Consider the following 17,453-nt stretch of genomic DNA (forward strand, 5'->3'; position numbering starts at 1 on the left):
TCCCCTGGCTAGCAGCCAGCTGATGCCGTGTTTGATTCAATGCCAGCTTCTTGGTTCCCTGCTGCCAGAGTTTAACCTCAAGTTACCCTTAGGAAGGGTAGACAGGTTACTGGGGTATGGGTCAACCCTTACTCCTCTCAATCTCAATTCTGTCTATAATCCCACAAAAAGTGAGGACATCACTGGGACTTCCAGGCCTGCTAAGGCTCTGCTGTGATCTGTCTCAGAGAAACAGCTTCAAGACAAAGAAGCCATGACTGTACCTCATCTGTAGAGTGTTTGCCCAACAACATGTGGGAATCCCCAGGTTCCATCCCCAGCTGTGTGTTTGCGATAGGTAGGATGACCACAGCCGAAAGCTCCCAGGCAGCACAGCTAGATCCACTTTTATTAGGAACAAATGCAATCTCAAATCAGTACAATTAGGCTTCAAGAGTTGATATTAATTAAAAATCATCCAAATTACACTTGGGTCACAAATAACCGCCCCACATAAAAAAAAAAAAAGAAAATCTCATTCAGGCCAGGAAAAGGTTTCCTGAATAGTTTTTATGGCAGTGAGTAGGTAGGCTTGCACTTTGGCTGGGTCATAGTTGTAGATCTCTGGGAAGAGCAATGTAGACTAAAGATGGTCTTTAGAACACATCTAGCTCTTTACAAGTCTGCAGGAAAACCTCTGCCATGCATCTCCAAACACTTGCTTAAAAAAAGAAAAGGCTCTAATCACCTCAGAACTGCCCTTGAGGTAGGTCAGTATTAGGAGCCTGTTTTATCAGGACTCGCCCAGAGTGAGAGTTTCAGCGTGTCCTCCTGAGCTGATGTTCTGGACACTTAATACACGATGTTGAGATGTGAGACTGTCAGATACTTAGCCCAGGAGGTTCTTGGGATGATTAAAGGCCTCATCTCTGGGATGGGTTTGTTACAAGAGAAAGGATAACATAGCAAGTCAGTGGCGAAGAAGAGAGGCCTTGGCTTAAACCACCAGCAGATGGTGGCTTTGCTAACTTTTCACGCCGCCTCACTGGACCTACAGTTTCAGAGATTACACCCAGATATTAGCAGCCCAGGGAGAAAACTCCCCTGAGTACTACTGTCATGTAGAACGTGTCTAATTAACAATTGTAATGAGGACAATACAATCAAATACATTCAAATTACTTCCCACCAAATTTGAGCATTTACTAAAAACAAATTTTTCCAAAATGAAGCCCATAAAAGATTTCTGCAAATCACTGTACTGATGATCCTCCAGCCAGCCTCTTGTCTACACCCGCTCCATCTACGGGATCTCAGGGTTAAGGGAAGGAGTGAGGCTGGGCTAACAGGCACTGTAGATTAGGAAAGCGATAAGGCACCCAACATGATTAGTACATTCATGTGGAAACTGTTACAAATCCGCCTCTGAGAGGATCTGAAAGAGTGTCCTTTGCTTAAAGACACCAGGACCTCAGCCTGAAGTCTCTATGTAGCTTTGCTTTGGAACATGGGCTGCATCAAATCCAGGGAATAAGATCAGAAGAGAAAGAAAGCTGATTTCATTGTTCATCTTATAAATCAGGCATCTGTGACCTGGAAAAATAAAACCACCCCGAAGGCATTTCCAGAGGTTTCCAGGTCATCAGATCTACAGTGATTTTCTACTAGATTTTCTACTTCAACAAAACAGCTCAGAGCATGTGTTCAATTAACACAGAAAGAAAGGCTCTGATCTTACAAGTAAACTGAGCATTTGGCACTGTACGCAGCCAGATCTAAAAGCCAGGCTCTGGATTGGGCTACAGGGACAGTAAAGGTGGATGGTTCTAAAATACTGATGTGATGTTTTCTTCTAGACTTTTCTATACCACTGTTTGCCCTGGGCTGTGTGATAGAGTGTTAGTTCATGGTACCTTAGATACCAGGTTTCAGTCGAAGCTTTTCCTTATACACTGGCTTCAGGAAGCAGACCCTCTTCCCGAAGTGAGGTCCTGAGCACTTGCCCATGCCTCTGGTCTTTTAACAGATAAATAGGGAACTTCTTCCTTTCAGAAGTACTATACCACTCCCTGCCTGCCTTGATCAGTCAGAGACACCTTGCAAAGCAGACAGGAAGAAGTGAACATGTTGTCTACTCTGACTCACACAGAGACAGCCCAACAACCAACCCTCTCGTTCAGTGGTTGCCTCACTGAGACAACACAGCATTTGGCTGAGCTGTTAACTCACAAGCCAGAGAGACTCTCTGAACCAAGATGTTGCTAGAGGGTGTACCAAGCTTTTCTGAAATTACTGTGGCAGAGGCACATAGGGGTGGAGGTAGGGAGGATCTGGAAGCCACAGAAAAGTGGCACCTGGCTCTGCTTCCTGAAGCTGTCCAGCAGTTCCACACCCAAGGATACCAGGAGGAATGGGCCTGGACAAAGGCAAGCCTAGGTGCTCCTGATACACTCGGGTAACTAGCTTCCTGTCCAGGGAAAGAAAAATGAATGCCAAAGAAAGAAGTGGCAGAAGAAATCAGGGTGGGTAGGAGCTGGCAGAAGAAATCAGGGTGGGTAGGCGCTCCCTAGGCAGTGCTGGGCAGGCTAGATGGCAACAAAGCAAAGAAGTCGGGGAAGGTTCAACACCACAAGAAGCCACGTTTCTACTCAATCCAAGGAGGAAATTAAAACAATGGATGAAACCAGCACTCTCTAGATCCCTGGCAGATGTTCCCCAAGGGCTTCATTTAGAAATGTACCTCTTAGCATCTACTTACAGATGCTGCCTCTCAACCTCACTATTTCCTGCCCTGCCACGAAAGAAACTGGCAACCCAGGCAACACCTCTTGTCCTTCGAATTTTTTTCTTTAGCAACACTTTTTCTAAGTGAAATATTTTCATGTGCAGATTTTGCTTATATTTACATAGTTTTACACCACATTCCCTCCAAATGTCAGCTGTTTAGTTACCAGTTCTAGGCACATTTAACATTAAGACTCTTTCCATGAAGAAATCTTCAGTTACCAAAAGCTAACCCTTCCCCACTCTCCGCCCCTAGCACAGACCATGCATTTCCCATTCCCTTCACTCTGAAAATAATTTAATTATTCAAATCTCACTAATTTCTGTTGTTCAGAATATGGACTGGAAGGAGTCATGCTATGCAGAGAGGCCTGGGGGCTTTGGTAAGTAGGCCATTAGATATGGCTACCTTTTCCTAGCTCTCTCCCATCCTTACTTACAAACCACACCGTGCGTGCTAATTCTTCTCTCAAGGTGATCTACTTGCTACAATCAAGATAATTTCCCTATTCCCTCTGGCAAAACCTATAGTGAAGTTCACCAGTGGGAACTTCCAGGAAGGTTTTTGTTCTATCTTAAGTCTGAGCCAGCAATCTCAAAGTTCAGAACAAGGAAAGACATATCCAGGAGGAAGGATCAGTATTTCAGAAAGCAGAAAGGTTGCCTGGGCTTTGGAAGGTGGACACAGGCCAGTGGCTGGTCAGCTATTTGCCTGAAGATGGTGATGACAGAGGAAGGAACGAAGCTGGATGCAGTGCAAACAGGGAAAGAGCACCATGCTTGCCCTAGCATCAAAACAGCATGTTCCTTGGCTTTAATACTCTCTGTATAGAATGTTCAAATTCATCGTTATTATTTAAAGCTGATGTGCACAATTGTATATGCATTTATCATGTATGCTTAGAAATATATATGTATTGTGGCATGGTTAATCCTGGCTAATTAAAATATGCATTACCTCAAAACATGATCAAAGCTTTCTCATAATACTGTACCGGAATAGTTTAAATGCATCATTAACATTCCGATAGCATTATCCAGTAGTTAATCAACAGAATATTAAATCTCTGCCCAGAAAACTTTTGGAACAGGAACTCAGAAGCCCAGAACTCAGCTACTCTTGTGGCTCCCATCTCCAGTTCTCTTAATCCTGGCTAAGACAGCGGCCTTAGAAACTTTTTTCCGGTCGTAAGCCAGGCCCAGGGCAGCCATGCAGTCGATGAAGAACGTGGTGAAGTTGATGTGCCAGCGGTACTCACTGGCAGAGTAGTCGTAGGGGAAGGCGTGATGGTAGTTGTGGAAGCCCTCGCCTGCAACAGAAGCAAGGAGAGGAGTTAGGGGCTCAATGACTTCGGCTTCCTCCTCTGCACACTTCTTAGCTGTTGTGTACCTCAAACCTTGAAGAATCCCGATGTTGGGGTGAATAGATGAACCCCCAGTCTTGTATTTTAAAGCAAATAGATGCCCCTCAGAGGCATCTCAGGAAACCAGTGACAGGTTCTGCTCACTCATGCCTGCCTGGGGGCCTTTGTCAGAGGGAGTTTGTATCCTAAGAGGATGGGAGAGAAGCTGGGTCTTCAATCTATAGGGTCTGAAGGGAAGTGGGTTGTATTCAGGAGGAGGCAAAGGAAGGCCTCTCTGTCCTCCACCCACCCACTGCTGGCTCACAGCAGAGCTGACTGAGTTTGACCCTGGGGTTCTGGAGATGCTGAGAAAAATGGAAGTACTTTGATATTCTCTATAACATCAAGGAATCTGACCATTCCTAAAAATGACATTTTGATAGAGGGAAAAAACAAAAACCCTGGACTGAGGAGGGCTTCTGCAGAGGGGGGGCAGCTCTTGGTGGGGCTCTTCTTTCTGAATGGATCCCAACACTAACAATACAGAACCCAAATGATCCAACGCCCTCTTCTGGCCCCCTCGGGCACTGCACACTCATGGTGCCCAGACAAACACGCAGGCAAAATATCCCAACATATAATAAAATACAACACATAAAAATACAATTTCAGGGTTGGGGATTTAGCTCAGTGGTAGAGCGAAGGCCCTGGGTTCGGTCCCCAGCTCTGAAAAAAAGGAAAAAAGAAAAAATACAATTTCAAGGAATAAAAATTTTTTTAACGATTGCTAGTTTTTACACGCTTTGGAAAGGATGTTCTGAGTGAGCCCTCCCCAACATTCCGGTCTCAACATTTAACATGAAAACAGACATCGTGGTGACAACAGAGAAAGAGAGTGGAGATCAATGAGAAGCAACTGTAGCAGCAAGAGACAGCCCAGAAATGCTCCAGTGACCAGAGACCAAGAGCACGTGACCCGAGGGAAGTAATACAAGAAGGCGCGGAGAGCGATAGGAAGCGGCCCATGGAGACACCGGTAAGAGAGCCAACAGGTTTGGCGTGGCAAATAACAGCCGAACAAAGGAAGACATTGGCAGCCGCTTGGAACTGATGGTCACAAGGAAAGCTCGCTGTACAGCAAGGCAGGACACACATGACTCATTATTCTACTTCCATGGACGTTATCAGATTTGGATAAAGCAGGGTCGATTTCAGCATCATTCAGAAGTCGCAGCATACAAATTGGCAACAGGTGCCAGAGAAGGGTTGAAATCATAGAATCCAAATAGAAAAAGGGCAGGGCTTTAAATAAGAGTTAAAAGCGCTCGTGGAATGACAGGCACGTTCTATGAGCAAAGAAAGGGGTCTCTGGGTCGCCAGCAGATGATCCTCACAGGGATCCTAAGAATCTAGTCATTTTGGAAAGTAGCAAGGGAGAGCACAGAGAACTATGGCAGAACTGCCCTCCTTGATCTGCAGTCGGACGCCGGACCTGGTGACAGCAGATCGCACAGAAGGAACAGACAAAGGCTCCTTCAGGGATGATGGAGGGAGGAAAGAGCCTGCCCTGCCATTGCCATCACCACAAGACAGTGCATGGCCCACATGTGTCAAAGAACAGGGGACAGTGGGGTAGAGCGATAAATACAACAAGAGCCACAACCTGAAGGTTACTGGCTAAATTATGCTCTTACAGGTAACACAGCGAGGTGGTTTACATGTGACCACCAGGCAAGAGGGTATCCCAATGACTGTGATGTGCTTAACACATATCCTGGGCTACGCAGAACTACAGACTTGCTAGGCGACTCAGAGACTCATTACAAGCACTGCTTTACAACGTATAAACCTTCCTCTCTTTTCCTTTTTACATTAAGAGCTGTTGCTTGCCAGGCTCTCACAAGGGTTCCCGATATACTCTCCCCAACCACCCCGCCCCCCAGTTTTATGGTAGAAAAAACAAACTACGTAGAGTTCATAAAACAGGTCCTTCTGGTTCCTCTGGCTCCTAGACAAACAACACAACCAACAGGCCCCCCAGATACAGTCGTGCTGGGGACTAGTGACTTACCCACGGCACCCAGGGAAACCAGGATGTTCTCCCGAGATTGAATGTTCTTGTCGTAGGGGCGATACCCATAGAGGTGGGCAGCGCTGTTCACCAGCCAGGTGGCGTTGAGCACCAGAGTGTATCTCAAGAAGGTGCTGACGAACAGGCTGTGCAGGAAAGTTTCGCCCCAGCAGTACCAGGGCACCAGTGTGGGCAGGATGAAGCACATGAGCAGGAGGCCAGGCTTGTAGTACCTACGAGGGGAGATGACACGCTGAGTCCAGAGAGAGGACTCTCAAACGTACACGAACTGTCCTTCCTGGTTAGGCAACATTGTGTCACTTTAAAGGATGGGACAGATCATCAGCAAGAGGAGAGGTGGTACAAAGTCTTAAACACAGTGTTCTCTTCTTTCAGATGCAATACACGAATGTGTCAATATTCTTCTAGTGTCCTACTGGGTACGGTTTGTCTCCTGTCACTTCTATTCCTGACTACAAATCCATTCCTTTTTCCTCCCACAGGAACATAAGGTCCTGCTCGTCAAACCGATCAGAATCAAACCATAACCTCGTCAGCCAATTCTGCTCTCTAGGTTGTTCTCCACCAGCCTTTGAGCTCCTTCTTCCCCGTTGAGGTTTTTGGCAGAGTATGGCAAGTGTCATGCCTTCATTTCCTGGCACCCCGTAGGTCTCTGGTCTGCTTTTTCCCCCAGGAAGACGTGTCAAATGTCCTAGGTCATTTGTAGGTCTCTGTTGCTTTAGAGGCCCCAACCCACTCTTCATTCCCTACAAACCAGGTTGCTGACATCCCTCACTGAGGTTGTATTACTGATAACCTTAGCATAGTTCCTGTCCATCTGCTCACTACTTCCCTAGCTGAACCTCCTGGTGGTCTAACCTGTGACTCTGGCCACTACCTCCCTAGATCCATGACTACTTTCACCTATGTTGAAAATGGGTCCTTCGGAGCCCACCTAGGCCCCACACTGCCAGAGAATGCTTCAGGGGTTCCCTGAAACAGATTGAGTCAATACCGACTCTGTGTCTGTCTTTGCAGCCCAGCTCCCATCACATGATACATCTCCTAGAGAAGGACTATAGCTCAGGAGGAGCCTATCTTGGCATTCTGTTGCAGTCCCTGCCAGAGCCTGTCTTTGGCTGGATCCTAATGCTACTTCACTAGCATACATCGGGCATCCACTGAGCTGTGTTTCCTCCTTGTTAATCACAGTAAACACTGCACCATCCTGCTTTATGTGGTGATAATTGAGGCTCATTCCTTCAACCTCAAATACACTGAAATTCTTTGAAGGTAACCACTCAGCCAGGCATACCAGACTAGAACCAATGTTATAGTCAATTGGTTTTACCAAGATGGCTCAGGCAGAAACAGAGCAATAATTTATGGCTGGGAGCCATCAGGACATTGGACATTTAAATGATTTTGAACGTATCAATCCAGTAAATCACCCAGTTATTGTTTTATAGGTCCTAAGAGAAAAGGTGGAATCCCTGAATCCAAGGTGGTCTGGGTTCCATGCCCCACGCACCTCCTCTGGAACATCACCAGCTTCTCAGCTTTCAGGTCAGACATGTCCAGCTTTCCGCCCTTCTCTTTGACAGCCGGGTGTTTGCGCACAAGCAGCCAACCCACGTGAGAGAAGAAAAAGCCACGGCGGGAGTTGTGAGGGTCGGCGTGTGTCTCAGAGAACTTGTGGTGGGCGCGGTGATCCCGGGCCCATTCATACACATCGTTCTGGAAACGGGAGAGAGGAACCAAGTGCTGAGAAGAGAAGTTCTCCTGGGGGAAGTCAGTGGCCTGGTATCTTCCTGGGCCTAAGAGAACTCCTGTGACTCCAAAGGAGAACATAGGGGGCTGCTCTTCTGCACATTTGTCCCCGAAGCTCCCTGGGCAAAGCCCCAGAGCACACTGAAGGTTGTGTGTGTGGGAGGGAGGAAAGTCATGGCACTTACAAAGAACTCTGCAGTTCTTGAAGAAAGGAGTGTGAGAACCTGGGGACAGAGATCCTCAGGCAGGTGGCCTTGGATCCCAGGGAGACCTGGAAGATGCAGGGAGTGACGCCTAGATGCGTTCACAGGTGACAGCCCACCCGACCTAATTTTAAGCTGTCCCATAACTAGTGAGCATGAGTGCATTTCCATAGGACCTCTGAGCTCATCTGGGGCACATGGGAAACACTTCACATACTGTCAATAAACGGGAATGGTTTAGCTCCCGGTTTTTCTCTTGTAAGAAGGGAAGTCTCAAGTCATCCAGTGCCCACTGTTTCAGCCAACAGCTAAAGTCTTCCTCCAACGCTCCTCATTTCTACTATGAGTCCACTTTTACACCTGACCTAGCCTGGTCGGCCTCAGATAGCACAAGGTTCACCAGTCCAACCTTTCGGAGTCAGGTAAGGGGTGATGTGCAGAAGCCAGCCTGATCTACATAGTGAGTTCCAGTCCGGCCTTGGCCACTCAGTGAGATCTTATCTCAAAGAACAAAAATTAGTGTGATAGTGGTTAATCCGCCAATGTGTCTGTGAGGACTTGATGGGTTAACTTATGCCAAGGGTTTAGCAAGTGTCTGCCAGGCACAAGCCAGTGCTATTGAGTTTCCAATTCTGTGACTTATCACCATTAGTCCCATTGTGGTGACATCCCAGGATAGCCACAGTAAAGTATGAGTTGACTCTCCAGTCAGAAGAGTCCAGGAAATCAGGGTCAGTGCATGGATTACGCAGCAGGGCCCTTTAGGCAAACATACTGTGTGATACCACATGAGTCCTGAACCTGTTGTACTTGAGGTGACTCCAGGAAACCAAACAAGGCAGTCAATGGTGGTCCTTACAATTCCCCTCTAGATGCTGATCCCCCATGGCCCCCTCAGATCATCCATGGGATGAAGACACCACCACAGCACCAGCCTCTTACCTGGAACGCCATGGTGTTGGCAATGATGAGGAAGATCCTCAGGGGCAGCCGAGCCTTGTAAGTCCTGTGGCTCCACAGGCGATGAGCCCCGGCTGTGATGCCCAGGGCACTGATAAGGTAGTAAAATATCCCTGCAAGACAAGACAGTGGGGAGCTCATCAATAGGCAAATTTCAACAGTGCCAGTTGCCAAGGCGTCTTCCCTGATGCCAGTGTTCCTTGGGTTTAGGGTGAGGATCTGTTTTTCACAGAACTGTAAGAATCCCTTGGTCTCTCGGGCCTAGTAGCTTTTGCCCCCCAAATGGGCAGAGTTGTAAACTCTTCTAGCAGAGCCCAGGGCCACAAACAGGAGCCTTGTGAAAAATAGCAGATACATTGATCGGAACATCAACCAGTTAGAGAACCCCTGAGTTTTAGGGGACATTCAAGGGATACAGAGGATACAGTCACATTCGAATACTCCAGAAGGGACTGTGGCCCATATCAGACAGTCAGCCCTGAAAGAGTCATGCTTATAGTGTCCTAAGTGACCTTAAGATTCTCATACTCAGGCTGGAGAGATGGCTCAGCGGTTAAGAGCACCAACTACCCTTCCAGAGGTCCTGGGTTCAATTCCCAGCAACCACATGGTGGCTCACAGCCATCTGTAATGAAATCTGGTATCCTTTTCTGATGTGTCTGAAGACAGCTAAAGTGTGCTCATATACATAAAATAGATAAATAATTTTAAAAAATATTCTCAGACTCACCACTCATTTTAAACAGAGTGTCATTAATACTACTTCACTTCACCTTTAACCCCAGAACTTCGGACAGCAGAGAAAAATCTGAATTCAAGGCCAGCCCTGGTCTACAGAGTTCTAGAACATTAAGGGCTACACAGAGAAACCCCTCTCAAAAACAAACAATCAAAACCAAAACCTCAACTTTACATCGAGGAAGTTGATCTCAAGAGAGGTTAGGTCTGAACAGGGCTGTTCAATTCTCAAAATAGGTACCGACATCGGAACCTTTCCTGCTTCGTCGTCCTCTAGGCATGCAGGGTGAGAAGGTACTAAATTCCATCTTGAATGGTTCTTCTCTGGCCAGCACTAGAATGCTGGGACAGAGGCCCTGGTAGCCACTGTTTTCATGCCTAAGGAGCCACAACAACAGCTGACCCTCAGAAGCCTTTGACCTTAGTTGCAGTCAAGAGGCACACATTGTACAATGTCTACGTCCTGTAGCAGAGACAGAAAACTCCTAAGCCAGCTTCCGTGCACCCCCATTTTCCTCTCACAGAATCCTTGTGAGCCAGAGTCAGTGTCTGACATCCTAAGCAAATTCTAGCCACATTCTCTCAGAGCTGAGATTGAAGCACCAGATGTCTGCTACCGATGGTCACGGGGCAATTTGACTGTCTTATGTACCAGATCTGACCACACTATACCAGAGAGCCCCAGAGAACCACTAGCAATCAAGGGGAGGGAAGAAATGGGTTGGGGCAACAAAGAGGCCCTCAACTTTACACCAAGGAAGCATCCGTGTTGGTTTCAGGCTGTAGATGACCCAGGCACAGGCTAGACCATATATGATACCATGACAACAGGGGGCTTGGGACAAGGACACAGGCACACTGGGATATTCTACCTAAACCTCAGTGTTCCCCACTCCTCCCTCATCAATTGTGTCTACATGTTGGTAAAGGAACATCTTAAGAGTTATTTTAAGAATCAGACTGGATCTGGGTGTGGTGGCCTTTAATCCCAGCACTTGGGAGGCAGAGGCAGTCAGATCTCTGTGAGTTCAAGGCCAGCCTGGTCTACAGTGAGACCCTGTCTCAAAAAAAGGGGGTAGCAGGCTGGAGATTCTTTAGTTTTGAGTGTTATCAGAGATCTCTTCAGAACGGGGTTCTTTGCAGAGTTAACAAAGAGAATGGAAAGGCTCTGGAAATAGTTTCCTCAAGAGAAAGGCTAGGAAGTAGCACAACTGGCCTAACAGAACCTCACCAACCCCAACAAAGCACGGTCCCTCTACTCGTTAATTGGAAAAAACAGTGGATCCTTTCAGATCTAGGTCATCTGGACAACTTCTAAGATGACACTTCACAGACCAAATCTAACTACTTAGAAGGCCCAAGAGGCACAAGGCAGAAGAGCCAATACCAGGCTAACCATCCCTTTCACAATCTTACCCTTGGAGAGAGCAGCCACAAAGTACCTAGAGCTAATACTGCTCCAGAGAAACCTGTCATCCAGAGAGGGAACCCTTCAGAGAGGCCTTATTTCATTCTTTTAACATCTGGTTGATTAGCAGGTGCTGCACCCTGGGGAATGACCCAGAGCAGAGGCACACACCTGTAGCCTGGGTGGGGTAGAAGCCTGTATCACCTTTCCCTAAGGCAAACTACCTAGGCAGGGGTTGAAGTCAGAATAGTTGTGTAAATAACGGCCTTTTCTTCTTTTCTTTTGAGGGACTGCTCTGGTACAGGGTCTTCAGGCTCTGTTCCCTGCCCTAGGTGAAGAGTAGTCCACAAGACCCCTGGCCTAGCACCCGATTCCCCTGCCAGGTTCTCCTGGGTCAGGTGAAACCAGGACGAACAGCTAAAGCAAAGTGCCTCACACAGAAAAGCTTTTACAGAGAAAGTTGTTTCTCTGCCTCAGGAATGCCCAGTTCCACAAGGAACCAGAAAAAAAAAAAAGGCTGGAGAAATCTGGACAGAGGGGTGCCTTGGGTCACTTTATTAAAGAGCAAAGAGGAATCTGGGGCACTGGCTCAAGACAAGGGGCGCTGCTCACCAAAGAGCCAGGTGTAGACCTTGCAGGAGGGAAGCCGGCTGTGTTCGTTAGATTATCAAGAAAAGGTTAGGGAAACCTGGACACAGACGGGACACTGTCCATTGCAAGACCCCCTTCATTAGAAAGGTGGGAGAACTTGAAGACGCTCCCTGACCCAGAAGGAAGAAAGGTGCTTACCCCAGAGCAAGGTGTAGACCTTGGAGGAGGGGATCAGTGTGATCCCGTACAGGGCTCCCACGTGCAGCAGGGCCATGAGGATGATGTTCCTCCAGACGTACTCCAGCTTGGGCGGGGGCCCCTCCTCATCCTGGTAGCTGGGGTCGTGGATATCTTCTCTCATTTCAGGACGGATGTCTTCTTCCAGATAGAGGGGCACCTTCTTCATCTTCTCTCGTCCATTCTGCAGGTTTCCGGAAGGAGGCTCTGTGATGGTAGTGGTGGTCGTGTAGGAACTGGAGATCTGCAAGGAAAAGGTCATTTGGGGGAGGCGGATCTATGCGGGGCGCTGTGTGAGCCGTTGGTGTACCATGTTCCTCACACTAGTGGAGGTGAAAGGCACAGCAGAAGCACAACAGATCCTGTTCCAGAGCTCAGGGAAAGAGGTACTCTGAGATAAATCAGAAGTTTCCAGAAACCGTACACATTTGTTGAGGGTGTATGTGTGTGAAAGACAAGTAGGAAAGAAGAGTGAAACATTCACACCCCTAGTAACACACAAAGGCATCCCTGCGTGAGTATACAAGTTTCAGCAGGACGGGCTTTCCTTTAAAGCTGCGGTTCTCAACCTGTGGCTCACGTTCAACCCCTTTGGGGGCTCAAACGACCAAAAGGGATCGCCCAAGACCATCAACAAACAGATATTTACGTTACGATTCATAACAGTACCAAAATTACAGTTACGAAGTCGCAACGAAAATAATCTTATGGTTGGGGGTCACCACAGAGTGAAGAACTGTATTAAAGGATCGCAGCATCAGGAACTTTGAGAACCGCTGCTTTAAAGCTAAAGACATGAAAGTTGGGACTCAACTGCCCAAATTACAATCCACACCTCCCAATCAACTGGTCGCATTAGAATTCGAGGAAGCTGTGTAGTCCGGAGAACTATCAACTTGTTCCTCCGGGGACCAGTCACCTAGCAGCGTAGCTGGCGCGCAGAGCGAGGGCCCCTTCTGGAAGCTCACCTCTTGGAGCATGTGGGCCGGCATCGTGGCTGTCGGTTGCTCGCTTCACTTTCCCAGCGCTGAGATCAAGTGTGGCGGAGCGGCGCTTGGAAACCTGCCCTCCTGTCTCACCGGATGGGTGTTCAGCCCGGTCTGGCTGTGCGTAGATCTCCCTGGGCTGGGAATTTAAAGGGTAGAGCAGGCGATGGGATGACCGTGCTCAGTATTTCCTCAGACCCCTTTTATCTGTTGCCAGCAAAGGGTAAAGAGCGCAGAGATAGCTAGCCAAGGAAGCCAGGCGTGGAGGTGAGGGAGGGAGGGAGGGAGGGAGGGACTAAGAAGGGGAAAAAAAGCCAAGTAGATTCCAGAGTAGACCTCCGAGGCGCCGGGATGCTGAAGGCATCAACACCGCGCGGATCCAACCCCCTGCCTGAGGGTAAATGCTAATGCGCCTCCTGTGAAGCCTGTCTTGTCATTGGCCAAAGAGAATTTGGTGCCACCTTGTCCAGCCTTTTCCATTGGCTAGGCGCAATCTGCTGTTCCCTCTGCCACTAGCTCCTCGCTCTCTCCTCCCCTCTTTTTCTCCTTATCCTCTTTGCTGTGGGCTGATGGATGACTTTTCTTTAAGAGGAGGATAACGTGGTCCCTTGTAGGGGTTGTGTACAAGCCTAGGACTCTCTTCTGGCGGTTAATGAATGGTTCACTGGGGAAATTGCATCGGAAAAAGTGAGGAAGACACTGGCCATCGCCACTCATAACTCTAACTTCACATCCACCCCCACTTCCAGGCACCTACAAAGAGAAAACCGGGACACTAGGACATGAGGGTGCTCTCAGTCTCTGATATCTAGTGCCCAGGGCTCTGACACAGGAAAACAATGGTTTGTCCGGTCGCTGCCGAGTGCAAGGAGCTCACATGCTGAGTTACAACTGCGTTTGCTCATTGGTCTCAATCTGAGGGAACCGCCTCTGCCGGGAGCCAGAGTCCAATCCTATCCCCACTTCCCTGAGCGGGATGTTTGAGAGATCATCAGGCTCAAATTAGGGGATCTTCCAAGGAAAGGTACTAATCAAAGGACCTGCATGTGCCGTAAGAATAGCAAACAGGTTCTTTGCCATCCCTAACAAGTTGTCACAGGAATATCATTTTGTTGAACCCACACTGACGGTGAGCAGTGGGTACTCCTTGGTATTTATTATTATTGGTTTCTTTTTAGATAGGGTTTCTGAAGCTCTGACTGTCCTAGAACTCACTATGTACACCAAGCTGACCTTGAGCTCCATAAACCTGTGTGCCTTTGAGTTCTGGGCGGGGCTCCTTGGTCTTTTAAAAAAGGAAGTGAGATTTAAGAGAGAGAGAGAGAGAGAGAGAGATGAGGTTACTGGTGGTGACACTTAGCAAGTTATGGTGGAGCTAAGAATAGAGTGTGGGATTAGTGGCTGCCTCAACAGTGCATCTTAAAAAATCCCAGCACTGGGAGGCAAAGGCAGGCAGTATCTCCCAGTTCTATGCAGCCTGGTTTGCATAGGGAGTTCTTTTCTCTTCTTCTTTTCCCTCTCCCTCCCTCTTTTCTGTCTGTCTGTCTGTCTGTCTGTCTGTCTGTGCCCTTCCTTCCTTCCTTTCTGATATCTGTGACTTCTATGCAGCCTGGTCTATACAATGAGCTGAGTTTCTTTCGTTTTAAAATTAAATGAAGACAGGGTTTCTCTATGTAGCTCTTGCTGTCTTGAAATTTACTTTGGAGTCCAGGCTGACCTCGAGCTTTGTCTGTCTCTGCTGGGATAAAGGCCTGCGCCACTAAGCCCCATTTATACAGTGGGTTGTAGGTCAGCCAGTGTTGCATGGGCCTGTTTGACAGCAGCAACCAGGTTCCCCTGGTAATTCCCCCTAATTCCCCTTCTGCTGTCATCCACTAGGTCTGGGGACATTACCTGGACTAAACTGCTGTGACACACATTGCCAGCAAAGGTAAGGGCAGACCCAAGACAGCCTGCAGTGTAGCAGTCCAACACTTCCCTCTAAAATCAGGCTGTTGTGCTAGTGAGAAAGCTTTGGGGGCCCAGACACAGTAGGCACTGGTTTGTCCGTGATCTTATATGACTGTAACATGGCACCCACTATAAACCTCAGGATCTTCCATTTATTGGGCTTAGTTGAAGTAACAGGTGGTTACATGTTTGCTGGGAACTGATCTCCAGTTCCCGGCCAGAGGGATTAAGGACATTTAACTATTGAGCCACCCTTCCTCTTTACAATATGATTCATGACTCTCAGCGCGTAACGTTCAGCCCAGCACCCAGGGGGCAAAAGCTGATACATCTCTGAGTTCCAGGCCAGACAGACTACATAGTGAGGTCCTTTCTCTAAATCAAATTTTAAAATTGTAATTCACGTATTTTCCTGTCGATGAAAGGGAAGCAGAAGGTAAGTGTGGAAGGTGGGGGGGTGCCGTTAGGACTTTCCAGAGTTCTTAAATTCTAAGAGATTGAAAAGGGAACAAGAAAAAAGGTAAAAACGGGGTCCCACTTAGACATTTTCAGTAAACACACAGACCTTAGACCTCAGCAAGAATCCACAGAAAAAGGCTGCTCACTCGGTCCTCAACCAAGCTGGGTCCGCTATTCCAACCAGACTGTATGGATTGAGCGCAGGTCTGAGAATGTGGGCGCATGCTTGGAGAGCACCAGAATCACTGCCATCTCTCTGGATGCCTTTATCCCACAAAGCACCTGGCCAGCTGACTCTACCCACCCAGAGGGGTATTTTGAAGACGTGTTGGAGATCCATTGTCCCTCCTGACAAACACTCTTCAAAAATTGTCACAACCATTGCAATGGACTGACTGGCACGTATTCTAGAGTGCATGGTATGTCTGTGTCACACACCCCATCCTCTTTAATCAACATAAAAAAAAACCCCAAAGGCCCTCATTGACGAGAAGAATTGCCTTTGACTGAACGTGTGAGACGATTTTCATTCAGTTCCTCTAACTAGAAAACTGGTTCCCGTTTGAGCAGAGATCACCTCTCACCAGAGGCTCTAGCAGTAACAGAAGAACAGAATTGGCATTCTGACTTGGATTGTGTATTTGTTTCATCATAAAAGAGGAACATTTTCCAGCAGTTATGAAAAGAAGAAAATTATTAGACTCTTAAAGGGTTTGTATAGATTGACGAAAACTCAAAATGATTAAAAATAAAGGTTTATGGCCATACCACCCTGAATACACCTGATCTCGGCTGATCTCAGAAGCTAAGCAGGGTTGGACCTGGTAAGTACTTGGATGGGAGACCGCCTGGGAATACTGGGTGCTATAGGCTATCTAGTATTTTGCTACATAACTAGGCTGACCTTGAACTCATAGAAATCTGTTTGCCTCTACCTCCTGAGTGTTGGGACTAGAAGTATGCCTCATACCTCTTTAAAGATTTATTTTTATTTTTAATTGTGCATTTGTGCACGTGCATATGCATGTGTGTGTTTTGTGTGTGTGTGTGTGTGTGTGTGTGTGTACATGTGTGTGTATGTGTGTGTGGAGGCTCACCTGTGGAAGTCAGAAGACAACTTCTGGGACAACTTGTGTGAGTTGGTTTTCTCTTTCTACCATGAGGGGCCTGGGAATCAATCTCATGTCATTAAGTTTAGCAGGAAATGTTATTACATCCTGAGCCTTCTTGCCTGCCCATCAGAAAGATGTTTTATAAGTAATTTTTTTCTTCATGGTGCTAGAGAATTAAATCTAGGGCCTCTCCTATCCTACACAAGTGCCCTACCACTGAGCTACACCTCAGCCCATTGACCCATTTCTGGAATTGTCACACACACACACACACACACACACACACACACACACACTAAGCATTGCAGATCTACGCACTATGTGTGCCATAGCTATGCCAACGATATTTTATATTTGTTATTTATAATACTGATTTAGGGCTTGTTTTTAATATAAATAATATTGGGTTAGTAAATTAATTTATTCTGCCCACCAATAGTTTTAAAACACTCAATTCAGGCCTAAAGATGGGGCTCAGCACAAAGCACTGGGCTTAGTAACCCCCCACCACATAAACCAGACAGCATACACATGCATATATGTAATAAATTTAAATAACAACAGTATCTCTCTGAGCCAGGCATGGTAGTGCACACCTGTAACTCCAGCACTTGGGAGTTAGCAACAGGAAGATCAGGAGTTCAAGAGCAATTTCAGCTACACGAGGAGCCTGAGGCCAGCCCAGTATGTAGGAGACCCTGTGACAAACAAAACAGTCTCTAATGATCCGAAAGTGTGTCCACTTTGTGGAGTTTGCAAGTAAGACACTGGACATGGTTTTGTCTAATCTCAGTAAAGGAATAACATATTTTAGAAAGGGAGGGGAAATAAGCTGTTTTGAAACTTACCAGATCCTAGCCTG

At 47.3% G+C, this 17,453-nt stretch overlaps 1 protein-coding gene and 1 non-coding gene across 3 annotated transcripts; one reads left to right on the plus strand and one right to left on the minus strand.

The window, feature by feature from the left end:
• Positions 1-360: 360 nt before the first annotated feature.
• On the minus strand, positions 361-13,494 carry Scd (stearoyl-CoA desaturase). 2 transcript variants are annotated; one of them, XM_006231433.3, is made up of 7 exons: positions 13,407-13,494; positions 13,053-13,209; positions 12,046-12,328; positions 9,093-9,223; positions 7,709-7,914; positions 6,178-6,410; positions 361-4,073 (listed from the first exon to the last, which is right to left on the minus strand). In XM_006231433.3, exons 2-7 carry the CDS (start codon positions 13,074-13,076, stop codon positions 3,874-3,876), a joined length of 1,077 nt encoding a protein of 358 aa, XP_006231495.1. In that variant the 5' UTR covers positions 13,077-13,209; positions 13,407-13,494; the 3' UTR covers positions 361-3,873. The 2 variants fall into 2 exon arrangements, with proteins under 2 accessions (XP_006231495.1, NP_631931.2); NM_139192.2 differs by lacking the exon at positions 13,407-13,494 and having other exon boundaries at positions 524-4,073; positions 13,053-13,124.
• Positions 13,495-16,233: 2,739 nt separating this feature from the next.
• LOC120100217 (5S ribosomal RNA) lies at positions 16,234-16,352 on the plus strand. The gene has a single exon (XR_005499997.1). It is a non-coding gene; the product is annotated as a 5S ribosomal RNA (ribosomal RNA).
• Positions 16,353-17,453: the final 1,101 nt, after the last annotated feature.

The sequence above is a fragment of the Rattus norvegicus genome, chromosome 1 (assembly GCF_036323735.1).
Source record: "Rattus norvegicus strain BN/NHsdMcwi chromosome 1, GRCr8, whole genome shotgun sequence".
NCBI lineage: Eukaryota > Metazoa > Chordata > Mammalia > Rodentia > Muridae > Rattus > Rattus norvegicus.

Bases quoted from the DNA above. Each gene is read 5' to 3' on its own strand.
- Scd (XM_006231433.3), bottom strand. From the start codon at position 13,076: ATGCCGGCCCACATGCTCCAAGAG. The intron at 7,915-9,092 runs GTAAGAGGCTGG...TCCCGTTTCCAG, and splicing joins CCAACACCATGGCGTTCCAG to AACGATGTGTATGAATGGGC. The intron at 6,411-7,708 runs GTGCGTGGGGCA...CTCCCCTCGTAG, and splicing joins CTGGTGATGTTCCAGAGGAG to GTACTACAAGCCTGGCCTCC.